General features: G+C 40.9%; 1 protein-coding gene across 1 annotated transcript in view; it reads right to left on the bottom strand.

The window, feature by feature from the left end:
* EGF (epidermal growth factor) overlaps positions 1–23,011 on the bottom strand; it is a 70,467-nt gene that overhangs the window by 14,745 nt on the left and 32,711 nt on the right. Inside the window, exons 9-15 of the mRNA XM_054990397.1 lie at positions 22,430–22,552; positions 20,663–20,799; positions 19,577–19,725; positions 16,642–16,746; positions 13,746–13,969; positions 9,070–9,237; positions 5,762–5,911 (exon numbers count right to left, since the gene is read on the bottom strand). Of these exons, the coding sequence (XP_054846372.1) occupies positions 5,762–5,911; positions 9,070–9,237; positions 13,746–13,969; positions 16,642–16,746; positions 19,577–19,725; positions 20,663–20,799; positions 22,430–22,552 (1,056 nt within the window). The remainder of the gene's footprint in view (positions 1–5,761; positions 5,912–9,069; positions 9,238–13,745; positions 13,970–16,641; positions 16,747–19,576; positions 19,726–20,662; positions 20,800–22,429; positions 22,553–23,011) is intronic.

The raw sequence follows: 23,011 nt of genomic DNA, 5'->3' as shown, positions 1-23,011 counted from the left end.
ACCAAATAAGGAAGTATTGTTTCAACTAAGCTCATAATACATACACTCAGAATAACAGTTTTAGACAAATTAATTAGAATAAACCTTTCAAAACATAATCCCACTAGACATCATGTCAACTAACATACAATGTTCACCCACTCACTTTCTTGCAACAGACATGCCCTCAGACACAAGCTTTGCATTTGGTTTTTCTGAAAATTGTTCTCTACATCAGTTTCAAATCTTTTTTTAAAAACTGTACTGTATTCTTTACAGTTGTTTCACACCTTTTCTAGTCCACCAATTGTATTTGTTCATTTGTGTTAATCTAAGTCCATCCTATAACACTGAATGCGTTTCATGGCGCTAAGTCCAATTTTCCTCTCCGGAAATAAGAGGCCACCACTGATACTTGCTGACACCATTGATTTTCCAGCTTTGGTGTGCGTGAGCACATACCCTGAAGAATTCTGGACTTCCAACAGGTTTACTAGGGCTCCCACTTTGGCTGCAGACCTCCCACTCATCATCAGCCCTTCCTGCCAGTTCTCAGTTTGGGGGGAAGGCAATCAGTGTCATCCAGATGCCATTAAATCACTTTCATTGCAACCTAAAAATGGTGTCTTCACATTGGGAAATGCTCTAGCTGTCACCCAAAACTCTATTGTTAAATTATAGAGTTTGGGCCAAATGCTAGAGTGATGCAATGACATCACTTCCAGGTTACACCAAAAGTGATGTCACCATGTCACCCATGACATCACAATGTTGTGGGTAAGCCCTCTCTTATGGACAGTGAGTCTTCCGCCAGTTGTTGCCAGTCTTGGGCTTGGAACCCTAGCTTCCAGTTATGCATACTTAAGCTAGAAAATAGGAACGTTGTCCTATTCACATGAAATAGTACAAGTCATGAAGGGCAATACACCGAGAGTACTCCAAACATGAACCACAACAACTCCCAGGAACAGTTCTGCAACCACAAATGTGCAATGTTATCTCTATCAAAACTTACAAAAGATTTAATCAACAGTCAATCAAGGAGAAAATAAGACAGTGAACAATAGCATTGTGTCCAACATTAGATACACCAATACCAAATTAGTATTCATCAATTCATTCTCTCAAGAGGAAATACAGTCCAAAAACTTTCATCAGTTCAAAAAAGTGCAATCAATGAGGCAGGGAACGTCTTGGGTGTATTTGTGTCCTTCCTGCTGGTTAAACAGGAAGACGTGCTCCTTCTTCGTCCTGTAGAGTTTTCAGCCAGCAACTTCACCCAAGTTTTCAAAAGGTACAGCAACAACTGTGCCCTACATAGTCTTGAGCTTTGTAATCAGTTGCAATTCAGCAGTCTCTCAGTTATCGGTTGCAATTCAGCAGTCTCTCAAGCTCAATACTATGCACCCACCTGGACTGAATCGAGACAAAGGCTTCCTGTCTCATTACCAATGTTAATTTCTCCACACCCACTACCCCTCTGCATACCCCACCCTATTCAATCTTGCCTGCCTTTGTCATTCACCAGGTATTATCATTCAGCTTCTGTAATCACTCCATTCTCCAAGATATAAGGACAGATGGACTCGTGAGCTGTCGCTCACGAAAGCTCATACTCTACCACTAATTTTGTTAGTCTTATAGGTGCTACTGGACTCTTGTTATATTCCTGTCTGTAACCCCTCCATTTTCTATCCAACCAACAAATTCTCAGGGACTGCATCATCACTCAGAGAATCCTTGATGTCACATTTCAGGTAGAATAAGAGAAAGGGGCAGTTAAAAGTGTCACTTTAACAGAGGTAAGTGTTAGTTGTTTGACAATCTATGAAAACAGATGGAGAGATAAAAATAATACACAATAACAAGGGATTGTTGTATCCCATCTAAAGTGGGAACAACTCAGCACACAGGCAAAGGGAGATAAATTCTGCCCCTTTTCCCACCTGGATAGTATCTTACCTAGATGGATACCAGTACTTAAAACTTTTGTTACCCCGATTGGTTCTACTTCTGATACTGGGAATGAACTTGAGAAGATAGAAAATATTTCACACAGGTTTTTTTGTGGAAATGGTCTAATGATTGGTACATATCCTTATCCCTTCCACACCTACCGAGTCACTCTCTCTTCATATCCTCCCTTCCTGTGACCATTTTGAACTCTCAACCAGACAGCCAGGTGCCACTATAATGGCTAGATTTGAACGCACTCTGATATTACTATCATTAATTTTCAAATTAGGATTAATTAACATCCAAATGAGCATTCCTAGCAGCTATGGTTCCTCAGGCAATATTCAGAGCTAAGATAGGAATACTATGAGGCTATTGCCTTCTATTCTACTCAAAAGAAAAATAATGAGTTTAAACCTTTAGGTCACAGTGGAAAGCGAATGTCTGATGCAACTCCAGAGCGGACATGCAGGGCCTGAACTGCTACCTATACAAGGTTCTGGCTTTTCCTCTCCTTTCCATTGAGACAAGGAAAGAATCTGCTGGGTTTAGGAGAACTGTGAAAAAGAGCTTACTGCCAGTTGAGAGTGAGAAAGAAATTTGGCCCAAATTACTCAGTGATTATTCCAAAGAGATGAAGGCCTTGATCCCCACTAGCTTACATTGTAATTCATCAGTTTCTGAACTATTTGGATGAATTTCTGCTTTGTCTACCTTTACCAGAAGGCTATTGGATATCCAACACATATCTATTCTGGAGTATGTTTGATGCCTATCTGAGAAGAAAGTATAGTCTCTTTCCTTTTTATGTAGCCATCTCCAAGCATCTTCTACTTCTAGGACTGACATATAATTGAATACACACTTTGGAAAAGTTTCATCCTGACTCACAACCTTATCGATCTATCAATTTTGGAGTTGAGGACACCATTAATGTCTCCTAAAATTAAAGTTTCTCCTTGAAAGTCTAAGAATTTCTGGAAGAATCTCTTGTAACATTTCTTTTGGCCATTGTTTGGTGCATATAATGAGACCAACGTCCACATTTGTCCATCAAAGAGCCTTATTTATTTTTTTAAGGCCATATATCTTCCATCATCTTTCAATTCTTGGAGGATTTCCAAGCTTTGAATATTGAGATATATAGCCACGCCATTTTTCTTCAACTGCAATGACAATGTGTAGACCTTACCCAATTTTTATAATTGAATACACACTTTGGAAGGTTTCATCCTGACTCCCAACCTTGTCGATCAATTTTGGAGTCAAGGATGGAGAAAACTTAAAGACTATTTGGAAAAGAATTGGGATGTAAAAAACCAATTGTGGTCTATGGACAATTTTTGATGAGTATGATGTAACTTGTTGAATTTAATAATGATTGTAACTTTACCTTTGAAGATTATGGAAAACAATAGAATTAGAGGGAACAATGTATGAATTATAGAGTACAAGTGCTGTTGGAGGTCTGATAGGAGGGAGGGGAAGGGTGGGTTGGGGATAAATTTGTACTTTGTAGGAGAAAGAAACAGTGAAGAGTATATGTTTTTTTATGTTTGTTCTCAACCTATCCAATAAAATGTTTCATTAAAAAATTTTTGAGTCGAGGACACCATTCATGTCTTCGAAAATTAACGTTTCTCCTTCTTGAAAGTCTAATAATTTCTGGAAGAATCTCATAAAATTTCTTTTGGCCATTGTTTGATGCATATAATGAGACTAACATCCATATTTGTCCATCAAAGAGCCTTATTTTTAAGGCTATATATCTTCCGTCCTCATCTTTCAATTCTTGGAGAATTCCCAAGCTTTGACTATTGAGATATAGAGCCACACCATTTTTCTTCAATTGCAATGACAATGTGTAGACCTTACCCAATTTTTTACAATTTAATAAGTGTTCTTGGTCTTTTTTAATACGAGTTTCTTGAGTGCATATAATGTCTGCTTTTAGTTTCTTCAGTTGATTAAAAGTTCCTGATCTTTTGGAGGGGCAATTTAATCCATTCACATTGACTGAGATTATCCTAAACCCATTCATTTTTCTTCCTTTTTCTTTTTCTGCTTCCATTTACTTATTGCTCCTTCTTTCTCTCTAGTTGGAGAATTGGTGTTATCCAAGCTCGATGTCTAAGCAGTTTTCTCCAATTCCAAATCTTGTAATAAGCTTCTGCTTCCATAGCTGATGTTACTAGGGTTTTTTGCCTTGATATAGGAATATTTCAAATCCACAAAGGATCTTCCAACGGTATCTTATTTCTTTCTGTTGCAAAACTTTTGTCAGGAACACAAATTCTTTTTGTTTTTTTAATTGTTTTTAGTGGTAGATCTTGAAATATTTGCATTTCTTTCCCTTCTACTTTCAGTGGTTCTTCCCTGTGTTGTTGAAGAATGGTGTCCTTTGTTTTCTTATGGGAAAAAGAGACTAATATATCTCTTGGGAACTTATATCACGTATTTGGAGTGGATCCTGAAGATTTGTGCAATCTCTGGAAAGTCTCCTCGAACTTTCACATAATTCTGAATCAGAATCAGATGAGGAGCTCTTCAAAGAAGCTCCTGTTCAGATGCCATGTTGCATCGAGTGAAACCAGTTCAACTTTCAACCTATGCTGGAAACTGATACTCTTCTCTCACAAGCGTTGGGAGACAAACCTTTCATTGACCACAGACAGCCCCCTAACCTTAAACAACTACTCACTAATAATGATGTACTTCTCAACACTGAACCTGGGCCCAGAGCCAGGCAGTAAACCAAGATGCCACCTCTGTCCCCATATTTACTCCAACAACATAATCATTGAACCTAACAACATCAGTTACACCATCTCCAAATCATTTACTTGCTCATCTTCCAATGTTATATATGCTATCAAGTGTCAGCAATGCCGTTCTACTCTCTACATTGGACAAACAGGCAAAAGAATAAATGGACATAAATCTGACATTAGAAATCAAAACACAAAAAAACCAGTAGAAGAACATTTTAATCTTCCGGGACATTCCATTGCTGACCTAAGTGTGGCTGTCCTTAGAGAAACTTCAAGGGGAGATTACAATGTGAGATTACTGAAATTAAGTTTATTGACAAATTCAGAAGAATGACTTCACACACACACACACACACACACACACATATACACCAGGGCTAAACAGAGACTTAGAATTCTTATCTCACTACAGATGCTAATTTCTGCTCTAATTAAGCTGCATTGTACCATCATATCCCGAAACCTTCCCATGTAACATCCCACTCACCTTTGGCTGGAATATAAGGGCTCAGTGGTCTCCATTCCTATTCCTGTCTGAAGAAGAGAGCTCTGACTCTCGAAAGCTTATACTCTGAAAATCTTGTGGTCTCTAAGGTGCCATTGAACTCAAATTGCTGCTGTTAAGCAGGCCACATTACTTTTACGAGCAAGTAACCAGATTGACTTTGGTAATGGTGGGAAATGAAGCAAAAGGAACTAACAGCATTTAATTTAAAAGTCAGGGTTTGGAAATATGTGGGTTCCAAAAAGAGGCAAAACTCCATTCATGGAAGAATACTAGAGGATTTGAAAATGTAAGCTTGGGTAAGGCACTCCTCTCAGACCCAGCTCCCCAGGTATATTGTGGGTATAATAATAACACTGCTTTGTTCACTACTCTGAGTGGGGCATTAATCTGTCTAGAAGAGTGGTATATAAGCACAGTAGATGCTGCTATTTTGCTGGAGATATTGTACCACTGAACTCAGCACCATTCCCAACATAGTCTGTCTGGACTCTGTTCTGGAATCTATTAGTAATCCTTGCCACTGGAAACAGGAAACTGCAGTCTTTACCAGACACCACAATTTCTGCAGTCAACATCTGCTTATTCTGTAGATCCTTTCCACTTCTATCTCCATATGCATTGTTCCTTAAAGGTTGCTGGTATGGAACTTCCAGTGCTGACGTCTTGTTTATTGTCTCCTTGGGCATCAACATATGGCCTGAAACAATAAAGAATGAATGAGTGTATAAACTGCTGCCCTCTAGCATATCAAAACTGTATTCAAAATTTAGTCTGAGAAGTCAGCAAAACAAAAAAAACACCGTTAAAAACAAAATCAAAGTCTAATGGCCACGGGACTTTCATATCTCAAAACTATCTGAAGTGGAATTGCTGTAACACTCAGTAGCAGTGTTTAAATCAGTGCTTCAACTGGGCTGCTGTCTCATCAAATCTGATGCCCCAATGTTCCCTCTAAGCTGTGCAGTGCTGTGAGCTAAAAATCTACTTTGTGAGCTGAAACAACAACTTTCATTAAAGCTTTGAGCGCACCTCCTTTTTTAAAAAAATATTTCAGTCTACAAACATATAAAACATACAAACATAAACTACAAACTACTTTAATGTGTATTGTTTCTCACTTAGAAGTGAAAATTCAAGCAGTTATTCAAACATGGATTCTAAATATCAAACTAAATTACTCTGCAGGTGAAGTTATTAATACTTCTCCTTCCCACCTGTTTGATATACAAATATAAATATATCTGAGAACATGTGCTAGGGTCTGCATCCTGGGCACATGTTAGCCTTCTCTATTCCAACAAGATTGCAGCAGGTAGGTGGAGAGATTTACAGTATAATCCTGTACAAAGTTACTCCAGTCTCAACTCATTGATTTCTAGCCTCTGCAGAATCCAAAAACAAAAACCATGTAATACATTTTGATTACAATCAAAATATATTAACAATAAAAACCAGTTGTCCAAGACCATCTAGTCCCATTAGGTGAAAGGGCCACAAAAATCAGAGTATACTTCTGTTTGAAAACGGATACATTCATGCTGATTGAAAAAAGGTAGCTGTGTTAGTCTGTTGCTGCAAAATAAAGCAGACACCCAGTGGCACCTTAAAGACTAGCACATTTATTGCAAGATGAGCTTTTGCGAGTCAGTGCTGACTTCTTCAGATATGTATGGAAATCAACCTGAGAATCATTCTCATGTTTTCATTTTCCACATAATGAATCTGCACTTGAAAGACTCATGAGAGAATTCATCCTTGATCTTAATCCCCACCCTGCCCAACTTGCCCCATATGAAGCATTCTACATTTGATTTCCACATCTGAAGAAGTGAGCAGTGACTCACAAAAGCATATACTGAAATAAAAATTAGTCTTTAAGGTGCCACTAGACTTTTGTTTTACATCCATGCTTACTGGCTTTCTTGTGGTTCAGGTGTGATTCTAACTGTAGATTTCTCAGCTCAGGGTCTACAAGCACCTGGAAATCTGACACCATATAACATTTGGAACAATTGTGCTTTAGACAATTACAAAATACATAAATGCTGTCCAAATGTAGTATCTCTCTCATAGACTTCTACTCTTCTTCATGTCACAAAGAAAATGTGGCTCATCCACCCCTTTCATTTTAGACAGAAGTTGAGGAATGGCAAACCTGGTGCCTTAGTAACTTTGTACATGCAACTTCAATAGCCTGAAGTCCATTTGCCAGTTTTCTGCACAGTGTTGCAGCTCAGAGGGATAGGACGTGCAAACACAGAATTGCAAGCTTTGACTTTTCTTCAGCATATTTATGTACCCCCTGTACAGAGAGCTGCTTGAGGTGGCTCACAAACATAAAACAACATAATTTTTAAGAAGTCAGGATGACAGGAGGAAATGCTTCGATCTACTCTAAAACTGGGCCCATCAGCAGGTTACAAGCCAGTTAACATGACCAGGATCAAAACTTAAACCTATGGAATTGGCCAGTAACCACTGGTTTTGGTCAAAGTGAAAGAGGAGACTTTGTGGCACAAAAAAAGTTTTGGTTTGGTAGCTGTCTTGGTCTGCAGTAGAACAGCAGGATCAGAGTCCAGTAGCACCTTAGAGACCAACAAGATTTTCAGGGTATAAGCTTTTGAGAATGGAAGTTCCCTTTTTAGTATCTGAAGAAGAGAGCTTTGACTCTGGAAAGATCCTGAAAATCTTGTTGGTCTCTAAGGTGCCACTGGACACAAACCTTGCAAAATCTTTGAGGCTTCCCGCTTAATTCTGCACCTACAGACTCCTCTGTGAACAAGGAGGCCTTCCCTCAGCTTCTGCTGAAGGAAAGAAGACAAGTCAGGCATAGCTGCCCTTGGAGGCGCACTTTAGCTTCAGATCCAGATTTGGGCTGGGGAGGCAAAGAAGGGCTGTTAGCCTGTGATACTGCAAAGAAGAAGGCAGCTTAAAAAAAGAAAACAAGAGGCCCAAGCTGGAGCCAGCCCCAAAGTGGCCGTGCTAAAATAAACCCCCAACAACGCGATCCTATACAGAGTTACTCTGGTCTACATCCATTGATTGCATTTTTGATGGAGATGCTTGGTTTGCCGAGACAGGGCAGCCAGGTCCAGTTCTTGGTCAAGTCTGCATTTCAGGCTGTAAATGCCACTTTGGAAGAGCCCTCGAAAAGAAGGCCTCACCGTTGGGTGAAGTCCAACCAGCCTTCTTCAGCACTGCAATAGTCTTCTTCTCCTCATCTGGCCATCAGCGGGCATGATGAGCATCTGGGCCAATTCTCCACCCTCCTTCCCCTCCTTGTCCTTCTTTCCAGCCTCCTTTTGTACCAAGGCCAAGTTAAATGACACTTTCACCATGGCAGCAGCTGAGGTGCCACCTCCTCTCCTCTGCTTTCTGGGGCTGAGGGGATCCCAGTGGGGTCAGGCTGGGCCCCATCACTTGGCTCGGCTCTGTTCCCCAGCTAGAGAGCTGGCAGCAACTGGAGTTGCTCTCTGGCTCCGCCCTGAGGACTAAGCCAGCCACAGCTGGGAAGAAAGGAGATAAGCAGGACAAGGCTTCATCTCTGCTCCATCCCTATTGGGCCCACCTGCTGGCATCAGCTGAGTGGGAGGGCAGGGCCACCTGAGAGTTAATACCTGTGAGCTACAGCTGAGAATCTGTGAGTGGAGGAGTCAGAATCTGTGAGCAATTGCTCACATGCTCACATTAGCGGGAACACTGGATGCCACCATGTTTTCCTTTATTTACAATTTTCACCATGTACTGCTCAGCCAACCATTCTGCTTCTTGAGATGTTCAAATAAAATTACCTAACAGGTTAGCCATGAAAAACAAAACTAATAAGAAAGCAACCACATAACTTTAGCAATGTACCTGGTTTTGCTGTGGGATGGATGACCACTAGGGAGGAGGGCCTCAGCATGCTGCCTCCAAGACGCACCCTACTTTGGCCAGTCTTCTTGTCCACTCTCATTAATGAATGCTTAGCCCAGTCAGAGAACCAGACATCATCCTCAAATACTGTTATATCAAATGGATGTCCTAAAAATATACATATAATCTCTATAACCCTTTACATGAATATGTTTTGGAACACATTAAGTAAACAACAACAACAACATTTGATTTGTCTGGCCTCGGAACTATTGGCGACACCTGCGAGGGCAACTAAAGAAGAGGTAAAAAGCGCCATTTTGGAAGTCCGTCGGGCTTCTTCAAAATATGCAACGAAGCGTCAGCTGCCTCGCGAGATCATCATCGATTTTTCATCTAAGAGGATCCGAGATACTATCCTATACAACTCATACAATGCGGATCTGGACTTCCTGGGTAATAAAGTTAAGATACTGAAGGACGTCCCATTTTTAGTTCGGAAAAGAAGATTTAAGTATAAAAAGTTCACAGCTCTTCTGAGGGAACGTGGAATAAAGTATAAATGGCTATTTCCGGAAGGTATCTGGTTTAGTTACAAAGATCAAGCTTACAAGATAATATCAGAAGATCAACTAAGGGATTTTGAGGACAAAAATCAAGAATTTCAGCAAGACACCAAGCAAGAAGAAAAGGATTTGAAGTCTGAAGGGGGGGGGAGGGAACAAGCACTGCGGTTGCAGTTGCTCAGAGAGAACTGTGTCCGAGGCCCAGGGGGGGGAGGAAGACTTAATTTGGATTGTAATCTGTATTTTGCAAGGTCAACCACTCCATCAATATCTTACAAAGTTTTAATTTTTTAATAATGGCAGTATGAAGGGAAAGCATTATTTGTAGTGTAGTGTTGTTATATGTTGCTGTTTTTTTCTTTCCTTCCCCTGCCCCCCTTCTTTCCCTCTGTATTGTTAGTTAATGTAGGTAATTAAAAAAAAAAACACAACATTTGATTTATATACCGCCCTTCAGGACAACTTAACACCCACTCAGAGCAGTTTATAAAGTATGTTATTATTATCCCCACAACAATCACCCTGTGAGGTGGGTGGGGCTGAGAGAGCTCCTAGAAGCTGTGACTGACCCAAGGTCACCCAGCTGGCTTCAAGTGGAGGCTTGAAGCCAAACCCAGTTCTCCAGATTAGAGTCCCGTCACCCTTAACCACTACACCAAACAGGTTTATGCGCATAACCATCTATTCCTAACATGTTATATACACAAAAGGTTGGATCCAACCCATTTTCCTATGAAACAGGGAGGTGAGGTCCCCTTTTGACCAGCAAATGGTTATGCTGGGGGTGATGGGATCTCCATGGACAAAAGCCAGATGGGATGAGGGCATTTATTTATTTTTATTTGATTTATATTCCACCCTCCCCATAATTGCAGGCTCAGGGCGGATTACATACAATATAATGCATTATATATATATATATATATATACATACAATATAATGCATTATATATATATACACACAACATAATGCATTACACACACACACACACACACACAGATAAAATCACATAAATATTTAAAACAATGTAGCAGCACTTCTCAAGAAGATCCACCACCCAGTCCTCTCCACAGATGTTTAGCAGAAGGCTGGGTGGCATGTAGATGAAGTAGGAAGTGAAATTGGACACATTTGATCAAAAAGGTTGGCTAGATCCAAACCATTGTCACAGAGTTGGAAGAAACCTGCTGTTTACCCACTCTAGCCTCTTGCCCTCAAGAGGACATCCTACACTTCAATCCTTCACAAGAGATATTTATTCAATGTTTAAACACTTCCAAGGAATGAGATCCTCCAAATTTCCTGTATAGCTTGTTCAATATGAAAATGATAATTACAATTTCTAGCTAATGTTTAGCTTAAATTTATTTTTCCACAACTCCAAATTGTTATTTCTTGTACTACCCACAGGACATAGGAAGACAACTCGGCCGTCGTCACACGGGCTTTTATTTAGCGCTAAAATGGCGCTATTTCCCGGCAAACACCCACCTTATTCCAACACTGTAGCGATTTTCTCTCTTCTGCTTTGTGCTTGATAGTCGCGCTATTTTGTGCCTCAGTGTGAATGCCTCACATCGATGTATTTTGCCTCGCAACGTCCTATGCCCTCCCTTCAATCTCAGAATCCATTTCTTCCTGCGACTCCCCTTTTTTTATTTTATTATGTCCTTATAATGCCATAACGACATAACACAATGCAAACTTTCAGCTGAAGTAAAAATGACTCAATCGCCATGGCAGTCTTCAGCGATGGGGATCACGTCAGACAGGGAGTTTTCTGCGGGCAAAGGGCTATTTATATAATTTCAAAGTTGGAAAAACAAAAGGGTCATAATGTTTTGCTCTAACAGAATGTTTATATGCTGTTATTCTGTTATAGCGGAATTAAACGCCAGAATAATAAAAAAAGGGGGAGGAGCTGCTTCTGCGTGGTTAGAGAGAATAGAACAGAGTGCTTCGGTGTGGACAGCTGGTGGCGCAAAGAGCCGTTAGGTGACCCAAAGAAACGTTACTGTGCCGATAACAGGTAGGACACTATATGCTGTAAATTTAATGGAAGAGATGCCCGTGTAACGACGGCCCTCATCTCACTCTTGTTTCTGAAAACCTTTGAAATATCTGAAGACGCTGTCTGTACACTGGCCAGCCACTGGTATTCTTTTATCAACCCTAAACACCAATTTTATCCTAAGACCTGCACTTACTCTTTAATGCACCTGAAGATCTCTCCTAACTCCATTGGACTTGTCTGCATCCCTTTTGATCCATCAAAAATGATCCCAATGAGGTAGGTTGACTTTTCTTGTTGTTTAGCTCTCTTATTGGAGTTGATATGACCTATGAGTTTTGCAGCATTTCAGTGTGTGCTACTCCCAGCTAGCACACCCCCAGCTTTATAGTATGGGTGTTACCTGAATTTGCCCATGTTATAAGAATATATGATATGTACATAATTGTACCTTGGGGATAACGGCTTGAATGAATGACATCTTTGGCATTCAGAGATTTATTCTCTGGTCTGAAAAATAAGAAGTAGTCTAACAGCACCTTAAAGGCTAACAAAATAACATTTTGTGAGTCACAGTTCACTTCTTTAGAAACACAAGCTCTGATTTATGAAAACTTATTCTGGAATAGAGTTTGTTAGTCTTTAAAGTGTTACCGGACACTTGTTTAATTTTCCTACAACAGACTAACCAGGCTATCCCTCTGGACAATTTCCAAAATATCCTCATCGGAGACCGGGATTCTAATGCTGTGCTGTATTTTAGTTCTACTTCTTGTAACTGATGTTGAAGTATCCTTTTCATTACACACAGATTATCAGCAGCAAGAATAACACTAGGGGGCAGTAGTAGTGCAATAGGAAAGTGTGCTCACTCATACATGTTATTTCTACAGCTGAAGCAAAATACTAATGTTTTAATTAACTTTTAAATCTCTTCTTTAGAGTGATTTTACATCTGTTTAAAAAAGGTGCAAACCTGTTCACAAAGAGTGAGCATCAGTGGAAGAGGGACTGTGACAGCATTGCTTTCCAGAGCTCCAGGCGTATTATTGGGGCAGAGTGTGGATGGAGAAGAGCACAGTGAAGGCTACATCCACATATAGTTGCATACCTAAATGTGGATCTTGTTCATTCACACTGCGTTCTATACATTGGAATGCACATGCTGTTTCATTTAATCATGTACCCTCAATTAAATCTATATTAGGATTAAAGCACAATGCTGGCAGACACTGAGCCTAGCAGCACAACATTTCAAGGTACAACATTGCAGGCCAGGGAGCATCAGTCCAGTGGCCTGGCCATTAGGGATACGTTCCATGTTCTCTGTCCCACCCTTCCAAGTCCGGGCCAGAAGAATTCTTTGTTTGTGACATCAGCAAAGAATTAGCTTTGGTTTGCTATGCAGCAGCATAATATTGCATTCATTTCATAATGGCTGCGCTTACACAATGAAGAAAAATCCTTCCAAGTTCCAAAAACAGCATAAAAGAAACATCCGGTCAGGAAAACAAAGACTGCAAATGAAAAGAAGAGTGAACAAATATATAAAAGAGCAGAAGGCAGGGTTTTGTCAAATAGTTTTATGCCCATGAAATGATGGGCAGATTTGGTTTCTGGAAAATGGAAAGATTTATAATGAACCTAAACAATCCGTGCAATCCTAAGCAGAGTTACACTCTTCTACATCCATGGACTTTGATGGATTTAGAAAGGTGTAACACTGCTTCAGACAACACTGTATTTACACTTATGAGTGCGGTGCCAAATCTTGCGAGGTTCACTTTTCATTGCAAAACCTGCCATTGTCTCATGTATATATTAGTAAACACTTTTTTTAAAAAAGAAAGCCCAACTCCACTCCATTTGACAAGTTAAACTTAAGCTTACTTTTATATTCAAAATTATATCTGCCTTATCCCAAATTTCCCAATGTGGTTCACCATCAAGATTTTAAAATCAATAAACCCTCACATAATCAGGGGAACAAAAAGACCTCATTACTTCATTTCAGTTTAGCTGGTGTTGGCCTCTCCACATACAGAGTATTTAAACCTTTTGATCTACAATCATAAAACTATCAACCCCAACGCCTCACCTACATCATTCCGTGTGAGTATTCGGCGTTTCGAACCATCCAGGTTTGCAGTTTCAATAACTGACTGCTTGGCATCACACCAGTACAACTTGTCAGCTAAATAGTCAATCGTTATTCCAGTGGGCCAAGCTAAGCCTGAATCGGCTATAAGGAGACGCTTGGTGCCTTCCAAGGAAGAGCTTTCAATCTTTGGATGGATCCCTAGGTCTGTCCAAAAGAGTCTCCTGGTGGCAAAGGAAAATAAAACCATTGCATAAGTTTTTGTTCCCTTAAAATATAAAGTAGAATACAGAAAACCTAGTAAGGCTCAGTTGGGAGAGCGCTATATAAGCAATATGGGTAGATCACTATTTTGCATCTGATAAAATCTATCCCTGTTCATAGGACAATTATTTTTAAAACGTGTTTATATTTTATTTACTTTATTTATAGCCAGCCTTTCTTGCTGAAAATCAAGGCAGATTACAAAATATAAAACAAACAGATAACAAAGAACTTCAAGCAGCAGTGCAGTCAGACTAGGCTTATAGAACGGGGAAACAATGCAGACAAAAAGAAAGCCACTGTTGAAGGCATGACATACTATAATATGTTTGTAACAAAGGTAGAACACTTCTGGAAGGAGAGGTGAAATTGACAGAGCCTTCAGGGAGGTGAAGATGAAATTAACAAACCCTCTGAGGAGCAATCTCCACCAGCTCTGTCTTTTTAAACTACACTTCCCGGCTAACATTGCATCTCCCTACACTTGAGCATCCCCGTGTAAGATGCTTTGTGTAGAGAGACTCAATGCAGTAAAAGGAAAGTGCTACGTTTAAAAAAAATTACAATTGACTATGAACCTTATTGAACAACCTCCATTATATTACAGCTCTAATCCATTTATAAAAATGCCACACTGTTTTGTTCTGCACATTCTGAAAAATTATAATAGAGCAGGGACCTTCCTGACCTCACAAAGTGGGAGTCATCCCAGAGAATGCACATGAATAGGCAGTTGCCAGTCTTACCCATTTGCAAGGTAGCACTTTCAGAAACTTTTGCACACAGAAACAAAGCTGTTGCAATGAAGCATAGCAATAGAGGTGGTCCAGCAGGGATGTGGGTCCAACACCATTAAAGGTGATAACTAGAACCTTAAACTTAACCCAGTAACTGATCAGTAACGAATGAAGTATTTGCAGAAAATGTGTGACATGCACATTCTAAACAGTGCTGCAAGCTAAGCAAACCGGAGTTCTGTATCAACTGGGGTTTCTAAGCTGGTGCATTGCAGTCTAGCCTCAAGGTAACCACAGCATGAATCTACATGGCCACATCAGCTGAGTGGAGATAAGGGATATATTCTAGGGTAAATGAAGCTGTAAGAATATCTTTTTTGCAGATGTGTTAACGTGCTTCTCCAGTAACATTTCTGGGCCCAGTATAACCCCTAGTCTCTTAACTGAATCAGCAAGTAACAGCTGGACCTCCTCAGAAGGGGGAAGCACAGAGTCCTTCAAGATCTCTGCCTTCTCCCTTTCTAGCCAAGTTCTGTCTTGTCAAGATTCAGTTTCAACTTGTTCACTCTTATCTATTTAACCACAGCAAAAAGGATCTCTATAGCATCACCAGGCAAATTGGATAAAGAAATACAGGCCGTTTTCACGCTGCTTACTGGCCGCAGAACATCACACAAAGCTCCCAGAACAACAGCATCTTTCTGGCGCGATTTCCCGTCATAACCAGGAAGAAACTGTCGTTCCGGGAGCTTTGCGCAATGTACCGCAGCCGGTAAGCAGTGTGAAAACGGTCATAGAGCAGGGTGTCATCAGAATGTTGGCGACAGCTCACTAGACAAGCCGTGGTAACCTGTAAAAACACATCACATCACTTTATTTATTTTTTTAATCCCACCAAGGAGCTCAGGGTAGCATCTGTCACTGTTCTCCCCTCCTCCATTGTTTCCAAACAACAATCTTGTGAGGTAGGTTAGGCTGAGAGAAACAACTGGCTCAGTGTCACACAGTTAGATCCATAGCAAAGTAGGGATTTGGGCCCAGTTCACCTACACCAGTCTGGTTTTCCCTAGATCATCAGCAGGAAGGAGTAGGAACTGCCAGCTGACTGACTGGAGAAATGAGAAGCGGAACCAAACGTGAAGCAGTGGTTGGGGCAAGGAGTGTTTTGGCAACCACTGTGCAATCATAATTACTGATTGCTTAGTAGTTAACCCTGATGACACCAGAAGCCCATGCCAGTCAGCAACTGCATCTGTTCATGTTGTCCAGTGAGGCACAACCTCACTGTCACCTCCTACTGGTCACAAGCAAGGATGAGAATTCTTGTTACCATGGCCGCTTTCACACTGCTTTCCAGCCACGGAACATCGCGCTGAGCTCCCGTGCCAGGAAAACACTGTTGTTCCAGGAGCTCGGTACAATGTTCCATGGCCGGTGTGAAAACAGCCCGTGTCATCATCTCAGAGTTGCAGGAAGCAGTTCCTAATAACGCTAGCAAATCCCTTTATCGGACACCAGTATTTCCAAGTGACAATATCCCTGCAATGAACATCTAAATAGTTGATTAACCTATTCTTGCCAGATTCCTCCCTCGCCAGTCCTTCCATCAAAGCTAGACTCTGCTATTTTAAGCTGTTCAGCTATCTGTTTTATGCACTGTCTGGGTTGTCAACATCCAGGGTTTCAATTAATAATAACTTTTAGTGTTTTATGTTTTTTATTATGGTTTATTTTCTAAGTCACCTTTGGCAAGTTCTCTGAAAAGAGGCAAAAAAACATTCTAAACCAATGAATAAACCTTCTGAATACTTGTTTTCTCCCAATAAAAAGTTGTATTGCTTTCTGGAAAATGTACACAACCTACCATTGCTTTCAAAGTATGCTTGACAACTTACTCAGCAAATGGATGAACAGCAATCCCTTGAGGCTGAGACACATCCTCTTGGATGATTATTTTCCTCTGCCTTCCATTTAGATCACTGATTTCAATGTGAGACATCCTACAACGCAGACAGATCAGTTAGCGCAATCATTTATTTCGGTCACAATGCACTGCTACTAGTCTTTTAGGCAGTGACCGCAAATAGATCCATTTTAACTGCTCCCTCGGCCCCACTACCAGCTACATATTGATCTCTCCTTCCTAGCCCTGTCTTGTTCCTCTAAGACACATTTTCAAGATGTCTAGTTAAGCCTGTGCCCATTCCACAGTGCACTAAGCACATTTTGTATTGATGATAAACATTAGCAATTATTGCAACACATTTTTATTATAGTGAGCTCAGGTGCTGCAGTGATTTAGCATAGTGATTAAGAGTGCAAGGTATAAACAGAGACTTCCTCTTTCATATCTTATATGAACCATAGATACACAAGGTGTGTTTGTCAGCCTCTGTGCCCATTCAGCTTAGGTTTACTGAGTACGTATTTGGGGCTGAGAACAGGCTTTGCAAATCCTGAGGAAGCTCCAGTTTGCCAACAAAAAAAATCCAACTGTTCCAAAAAATTGTGGGTCCCATATTGTAATGTCTGCCCATGCACAGACATTGCAAATGACAGATGCCATTTTGGATTGCTGTAGTAAAGAAAGGTACATTGTTAAAAATGGAAGCAGTGAGGAGGCAAGGATATGGTTACCAACCTCCAGGTGGGGCCTGGAGATCTCTAGACAATAGAGATGAGTTCTTCTGGAGACAATGGCTGCTTTGGAGGGTGGATTGTATGGCATTGCACCCTGCTGAGGTCCTTCCTCCTCCACAAACTCCTCCCTCCCCACCTTCCAGCCCCAAATCAAGAAGAATTTCCCAACCCAAAGTTGGCACTGATAGGCAAGGAAGAAGTGGGAACAAAAGCCAATGGCAGGGGTAGAGAAGTAGAGCCAGCACCAAATAACAAAATGGGGGTCAACTCCAAAATGGTGACAATGGAGAGAGAAATTTCTGTCTGCCTACCTTAGCTAAAGAATGGATTTTGCCTTGGCTCTTGGGAGGGACGATGCTGTGAGCACAGCAGGACATTAATTTCTGTGGGGTGGTTTTTGAAAGAATTTAACCTCTGTGAGCTCTCCACACTTCCCCTCTTATTTATTTATTTACATTATTTATAATCCGCCTTTCTCACTGAGACTCAAGGCAGATTACATAGTGTAGTTCAATATGATCAACAATACAATAGAGTATAGACTGCAAAATCTGAAAACAAGTAGAAATCTGATACAGAGCTGAAACAATGTTGGAACATAACATAAGCAATTTAACATGACATAATAAATGACAGTAACAGCCAGCGCACTCCAGCCAGGGCACAGGAGTATAATCCACATCCCTTTATCAAAGCACCTCTTTGAACCTTTCCCTTAAAGCACAACCTTATCACTTGCATATGAAAGCCCTCCTGAATCATTCCGTTTTGCACAGTTTGCCAAAAGCCAGGAGAGGGGAGCTTTCCTGACCTCTTTAGGCAGGCCACTCCATAGAGTGGGGCGTAGGCACTACACAAAATGTGTGGCTGGCTACAGGCAGCTGTTGGTTTTGCCCATTTGTAGGGTGGTGCCTGCAGAAGGCTCAGTTCAGATGAGTGATGCTGCCAGGGCTGACCATAGGGAGAGAGGCGGTCTCACAGATATGAGGGACCAAGGCTATGAAGGGTTTTGTATCTGATAGCCAATAACTTGGATTGAGTCCAGAAACTGATGTATAGCCAATTGAGTGACTGCAGAATGAGAATAATATGCACAGTCCACCTAGCTCCTGCTAATAATCAAGTTACAGCATTCTGCACCAACAGGAGTCTCCAAGTTGCCTTTGGGAGGCATCTGTAGAGTGCATTACAGTAGTCTAGTCTCGATGTTACCATGCTGTGGATCAAGCTGGCCAGATCAACCATGGCTGAATCCACATTACCTCCGCGCGTCCCGGTGTTGCACTAAATGTCCGCGAAACACCCGGAAGTATAGCGTCTTTCAAGCGCGATTCACTTCCGGGTGTTTCGCGGACATTTAGGGCAACACCGGGATGCGCGGAGGTAATGTGGATTTGGCCCATGTCAAGGCAACGGGACAATCATCCAAGCTAGACTGAATTTGAAGAAGGCATTTTTGGCAACCGTATTAACAAGTTTCTCTAGCAGCAGTGCTGGATCCATTATAACCCCCAAGGTCTTAACCAAGTCTGCAAGGGTCAGCTGAACCCCATCTAAAATGGGAAGCACAGTGTTTTTTCAATATCTCTGCCTTCCCAGCCAAAATTACCTCCATCTTGCCTGGGTTCAGTTTCAATTTATTTACTTTTAGCCATTTGACCACTGCTGTCAGGCAGCGATTTAAAACCTCTACTGCATCACCAGGGGATTTGGATAGAGAGACAGAGATTTAGTTATTATCTGCAAGCAACATGTTGTGCCAGCTTGCTTCTGGCTGAAGAATACCAACATTCTTTACTTCTAACTTCCCTGTTTAATGTTAAATTTATTCCTTCTGTTTTTAATGGTTCTAGAAACCTGTAAACATGGGGCAGGCAAAAGACAGCAATAGTTGCATTATGATTCTTCCAACCCCATTTCCACTCTTATTTTCTCAAAAAGGAGCAGGTTCACAGCTTGACCTAGCTTTCTGTGACCATGTCCATCCGACATATTATTCACTGAAAGGTCTCTTTGAATCTTTGACATTTAGCAACTCGCTTTGCTGCGGATACATTCCAACGATGGTTTGCCTAAAGCATACAAAACATGCTGGTGTTTTAGAACAGCTTCTTTCCCACAGGTTGTTTATTTCTCAGAACATCTTATGCCAGTATGAGGCATCCTGTAATATCTGCAGGAGAAGCATACCCCTTGTCAGTCCAGTACAATTTTCGGTTAATCCAGTCGACAGCAAGCCCCTCAGGTCTCTCGGTTGCATCACGGATAACGTTTTCACAGTCTGATCCGTCAAGATTAGTTCTTTCTATCCGCTTCAGTGTTGCATGGGCAAAATAAATCTGTGATGAGAAAACAGAAGGTTTGTAGGTAATTACTGCACCTCTTATTTTGGGAGCAGGATTTCCTTATCTAGGGGCTTTACCTCTAGCAATGAAATTTCTTTTGGAAAAACATAATGGAGTTGTTTACAAAATTGCAGTCCATCATTACAGATCAAATGAGAAGGCACTTATTCTTCAAGGAGAATAACTTCTGCTGAATGAACATCTCAGTAAGTAAATCCCAGCTGCCCTATATACCATCTCCCCAATAGCCTGCATTTTCCTTTCAGCTGGCCAACTTGCCATATGAAACTCAAGTTGTGAGGTGAAAAAAGGAAGGTGAGATAGGCCACTTTCATATACTCTTCCTTGGTTTTACCTTTGAATGTGATTAATGAGGAATATAAGAAACAACAATTTTTAACTGAAATAACCTAGAATCATAGGGTTGCCAGCTCCAAGTTGGGAAATTCCTGGAGATCTAGGGGGAGAAACCTGGAGAAAGTGGGGTTTGAGGAGGGAAAGGAACTTGGCATGGCATAATTCCATAGAATTCACCCCCCAAAGTAGCCATTTTCTCCAGGTGAACTGATCTCTGTGGGCTGGAGACCAGTTGTAATTCCAGGAGATCTCCAGCCACTACCTGGAGGCTGGCAACCCTATAGAATCATGACTATGATATGATCATACAAATGTGGTAGTATTTTTCTATTCTCTTTGTAAGAGAAGGTGTCTTCATGAACAAATGCCATTCTGGGGGGGAAGACTGGGGCTTTTTCTCTGGTTCCGTGGCATGTATCACACAAATTCAGTGGTATTCTGTTTCAAAGAGGACCTAGATTGAGGACATTCAGCAAAAAAATGTTGCATTTATATTAAGGAAAACCACAAAATACAAATAAACAAAGCCATGTGTCCTTACAACACTTTAAAATCATCTCTTTGAATGGCTTACCTCACTTTCAACCGGGTCATAGTCTAGAGCTAAGACTACTCCCATCTGCCAGCGGAGTACACCTGAGTAATCAGTTCCATCAAAATTAATACGCCGAATGTCTTGGTGGTTTGCAAACAACAGAAATGGCTTGGACTCTGTTAACAAGGCATATAATGTTAATTCTTTCAGACCCCATAATTGTCTGTAGTTTAGAAACTTACAAGTAGTAAAAGGCAGTTTTCAGTCTGTGGCTCTCCCCTTTTCTATAATCTTCAGTTCATTAATTACCATTAATCAGAATAATAAAATAAATTACAGGAAGTTCTAATTAGTGAATATGAAAAAGACAGCTGATAGTCTACCAATTATATAGATTAAAGCTAAATTTAGTATCCATTTTTGAAAATAACTGAACTATATAGAAAATATATTTATTTATATATTGCTTTTCTCCGCAATGGAGACCAAAAATAGTTTACAAATCCTAAGCAGAGTTGCACCCTCCCAAACCCACTGGCTTCAGTGGACATGTGCAACAGCATAGCCAATCCTAATGGGGCTTAATTAAGCATTATGCGCGAGGGCCCCGCTATAATGTGGTGGTTGTTTGCAAGGCAACCAGTGATTGTATCTGCCATAATATATCCCACTACGGCTACAAAAGAAAGTCTGATGTTCAAGGTATTGTTCAAAGAATCTAAGAACAGAGTTGAGGATCAGATCAAGCAGTCCCTCTGTTCCCAAATCCCGTTTTTCAACCAGATTTCTCTCGGTGGCTCATAGGTAGGCATAAAGACATCCCTCACTGCTGCACCCAACAACTTGTGCATACAAGCCTCTGAATGAAGACGTTTCATTTAGGCATCATGGCTAATAAACTTTGACAAGCGGCAGACTAGCAAGGATTTGAAGGGGGCATCTCATTTCCCCCTATGCCCCTTCTCCACATTATTTCCCTCCTCCTGGCAACCTTGTTATCCTCACTTTTCCATGCTGCCTTCTCTCCTCATCCATCAGCCAAACTTTATCTGCCCCCCCCCCGCCCCGTCTTCACCTTTTCCTCTTTCCCTCCTCTGGCAGCATCTACCTGGGAACCCTATGGCCCAGTTGCACAGAGTGGACCCCACAGGGATTTGCAGGGGCATTTCATTTTCCCCTCCCCCACTTTTTCCTCTTTCCCATAGCATCTTCACTTTTCCTGCCTCCTTCTCTTCTTCCCACCTATCAGCAAACATACTTTTATCTGCCCCCTTGTCTTCAGGTTTTCCTCTATGTGAGGAGGAGGCTAAGAGGAAATAGTGTGAGGAAGGAATACAGGGGAAGCTGAGGTACCTTCCCCCTGCCCAAGTCCGTACAGATTCCCCACCACACAACTGGGCCCAGTCCAACTAGCACCATGAAACTTGGCATGAAGTCATTTGTACATATTGGTACATATTTGTAGAAAAGCAATAAGACACAGCCATGTGCCTGGGAAGTGGTAAGCTAGGGTGGTGTACTGGTCAGAGTGTTGGACTAGGATTGGGAAGTCCCAAGTTTGAATCCCCATTTTGCCATGGAAGCTCATGGCAACCCTAAACTTGCCTGGCAACCCTAATTACTTACTTCACAAAGTTACTGTAAAGACTACTGATATAACATAAGCAAAATAATTGGAAAACTCTAAAATGTTACATAAATGCTATTATTATGTATCATGACTTTCCATTTTAAACAACTAACATTAATGCCAATTGCAATATGTTCCCAAAAGTTAAAACTGTAAAAAAATATTTATTTTCTTACCTGTGCATGTCTTTCCATCTTGTTGGAGAAATGATCCTTCCGGACAAATGCAAACAGTTCCGTCAGGTGTCTCAACACAGCCATGGCTGCACTGAAGGTAATTGCTTGAACAGGAAATTAGTTCTAAATTAAAATTTAAAATAAGTAGAAAAAAAGTTAAGAAAAATATTAAGAAACAGAAATAACGTCTGGAAGGAATTCTAAGAGAGAGCTAAATCTGAGCCACTGCTCATAAATTCCAAACAGCCCTATCTTAAATTATGAGGGTCCTTCTTAGCATATGCAGAATGACTTTACTCACCATCATTCCTATGCAACGGGGCTCCCAGACTGTACTAATACCCATCATCTCTGATTTAAAAAATGAATCACCCTCTTTTTGCCATTTCTGTTATTAAGAAATTAAGCAAATCTTATGAGCTTTGCACAATACATTCCAGGCCCAAGATTTCTATTTGTCTATGAATCTGTGGGGCAAGGACTGAAGTTGCAAAAGGTAAGGAGGAAGGAAAACGGACTACCGCCAAAGAGGTGGAATTCTGAGCAGTAGCAGTATTGTCTGGTCTGGTCTAGAGGTGGGCA

The sequence above is a fragment of the Eublepharis macularius genome, chromosome 10 (genome assembly GCF_028583425.1).
Source record: "Eublepharis macularius isolate TG4126 chromosome 10, MPM_Emac_v1.0, whole genome shotgun sequence".
NCBI lineage: Eukaryota > Metazoa > Chordata > Lepidosauria > Squamata > Eublepharidae > Eublepharis > Eublepharis macularius.
Note: the sequence above shows the minus strand (reverse complement) of the source record. Positions and strands in the feature narration are given on the sequence as shown.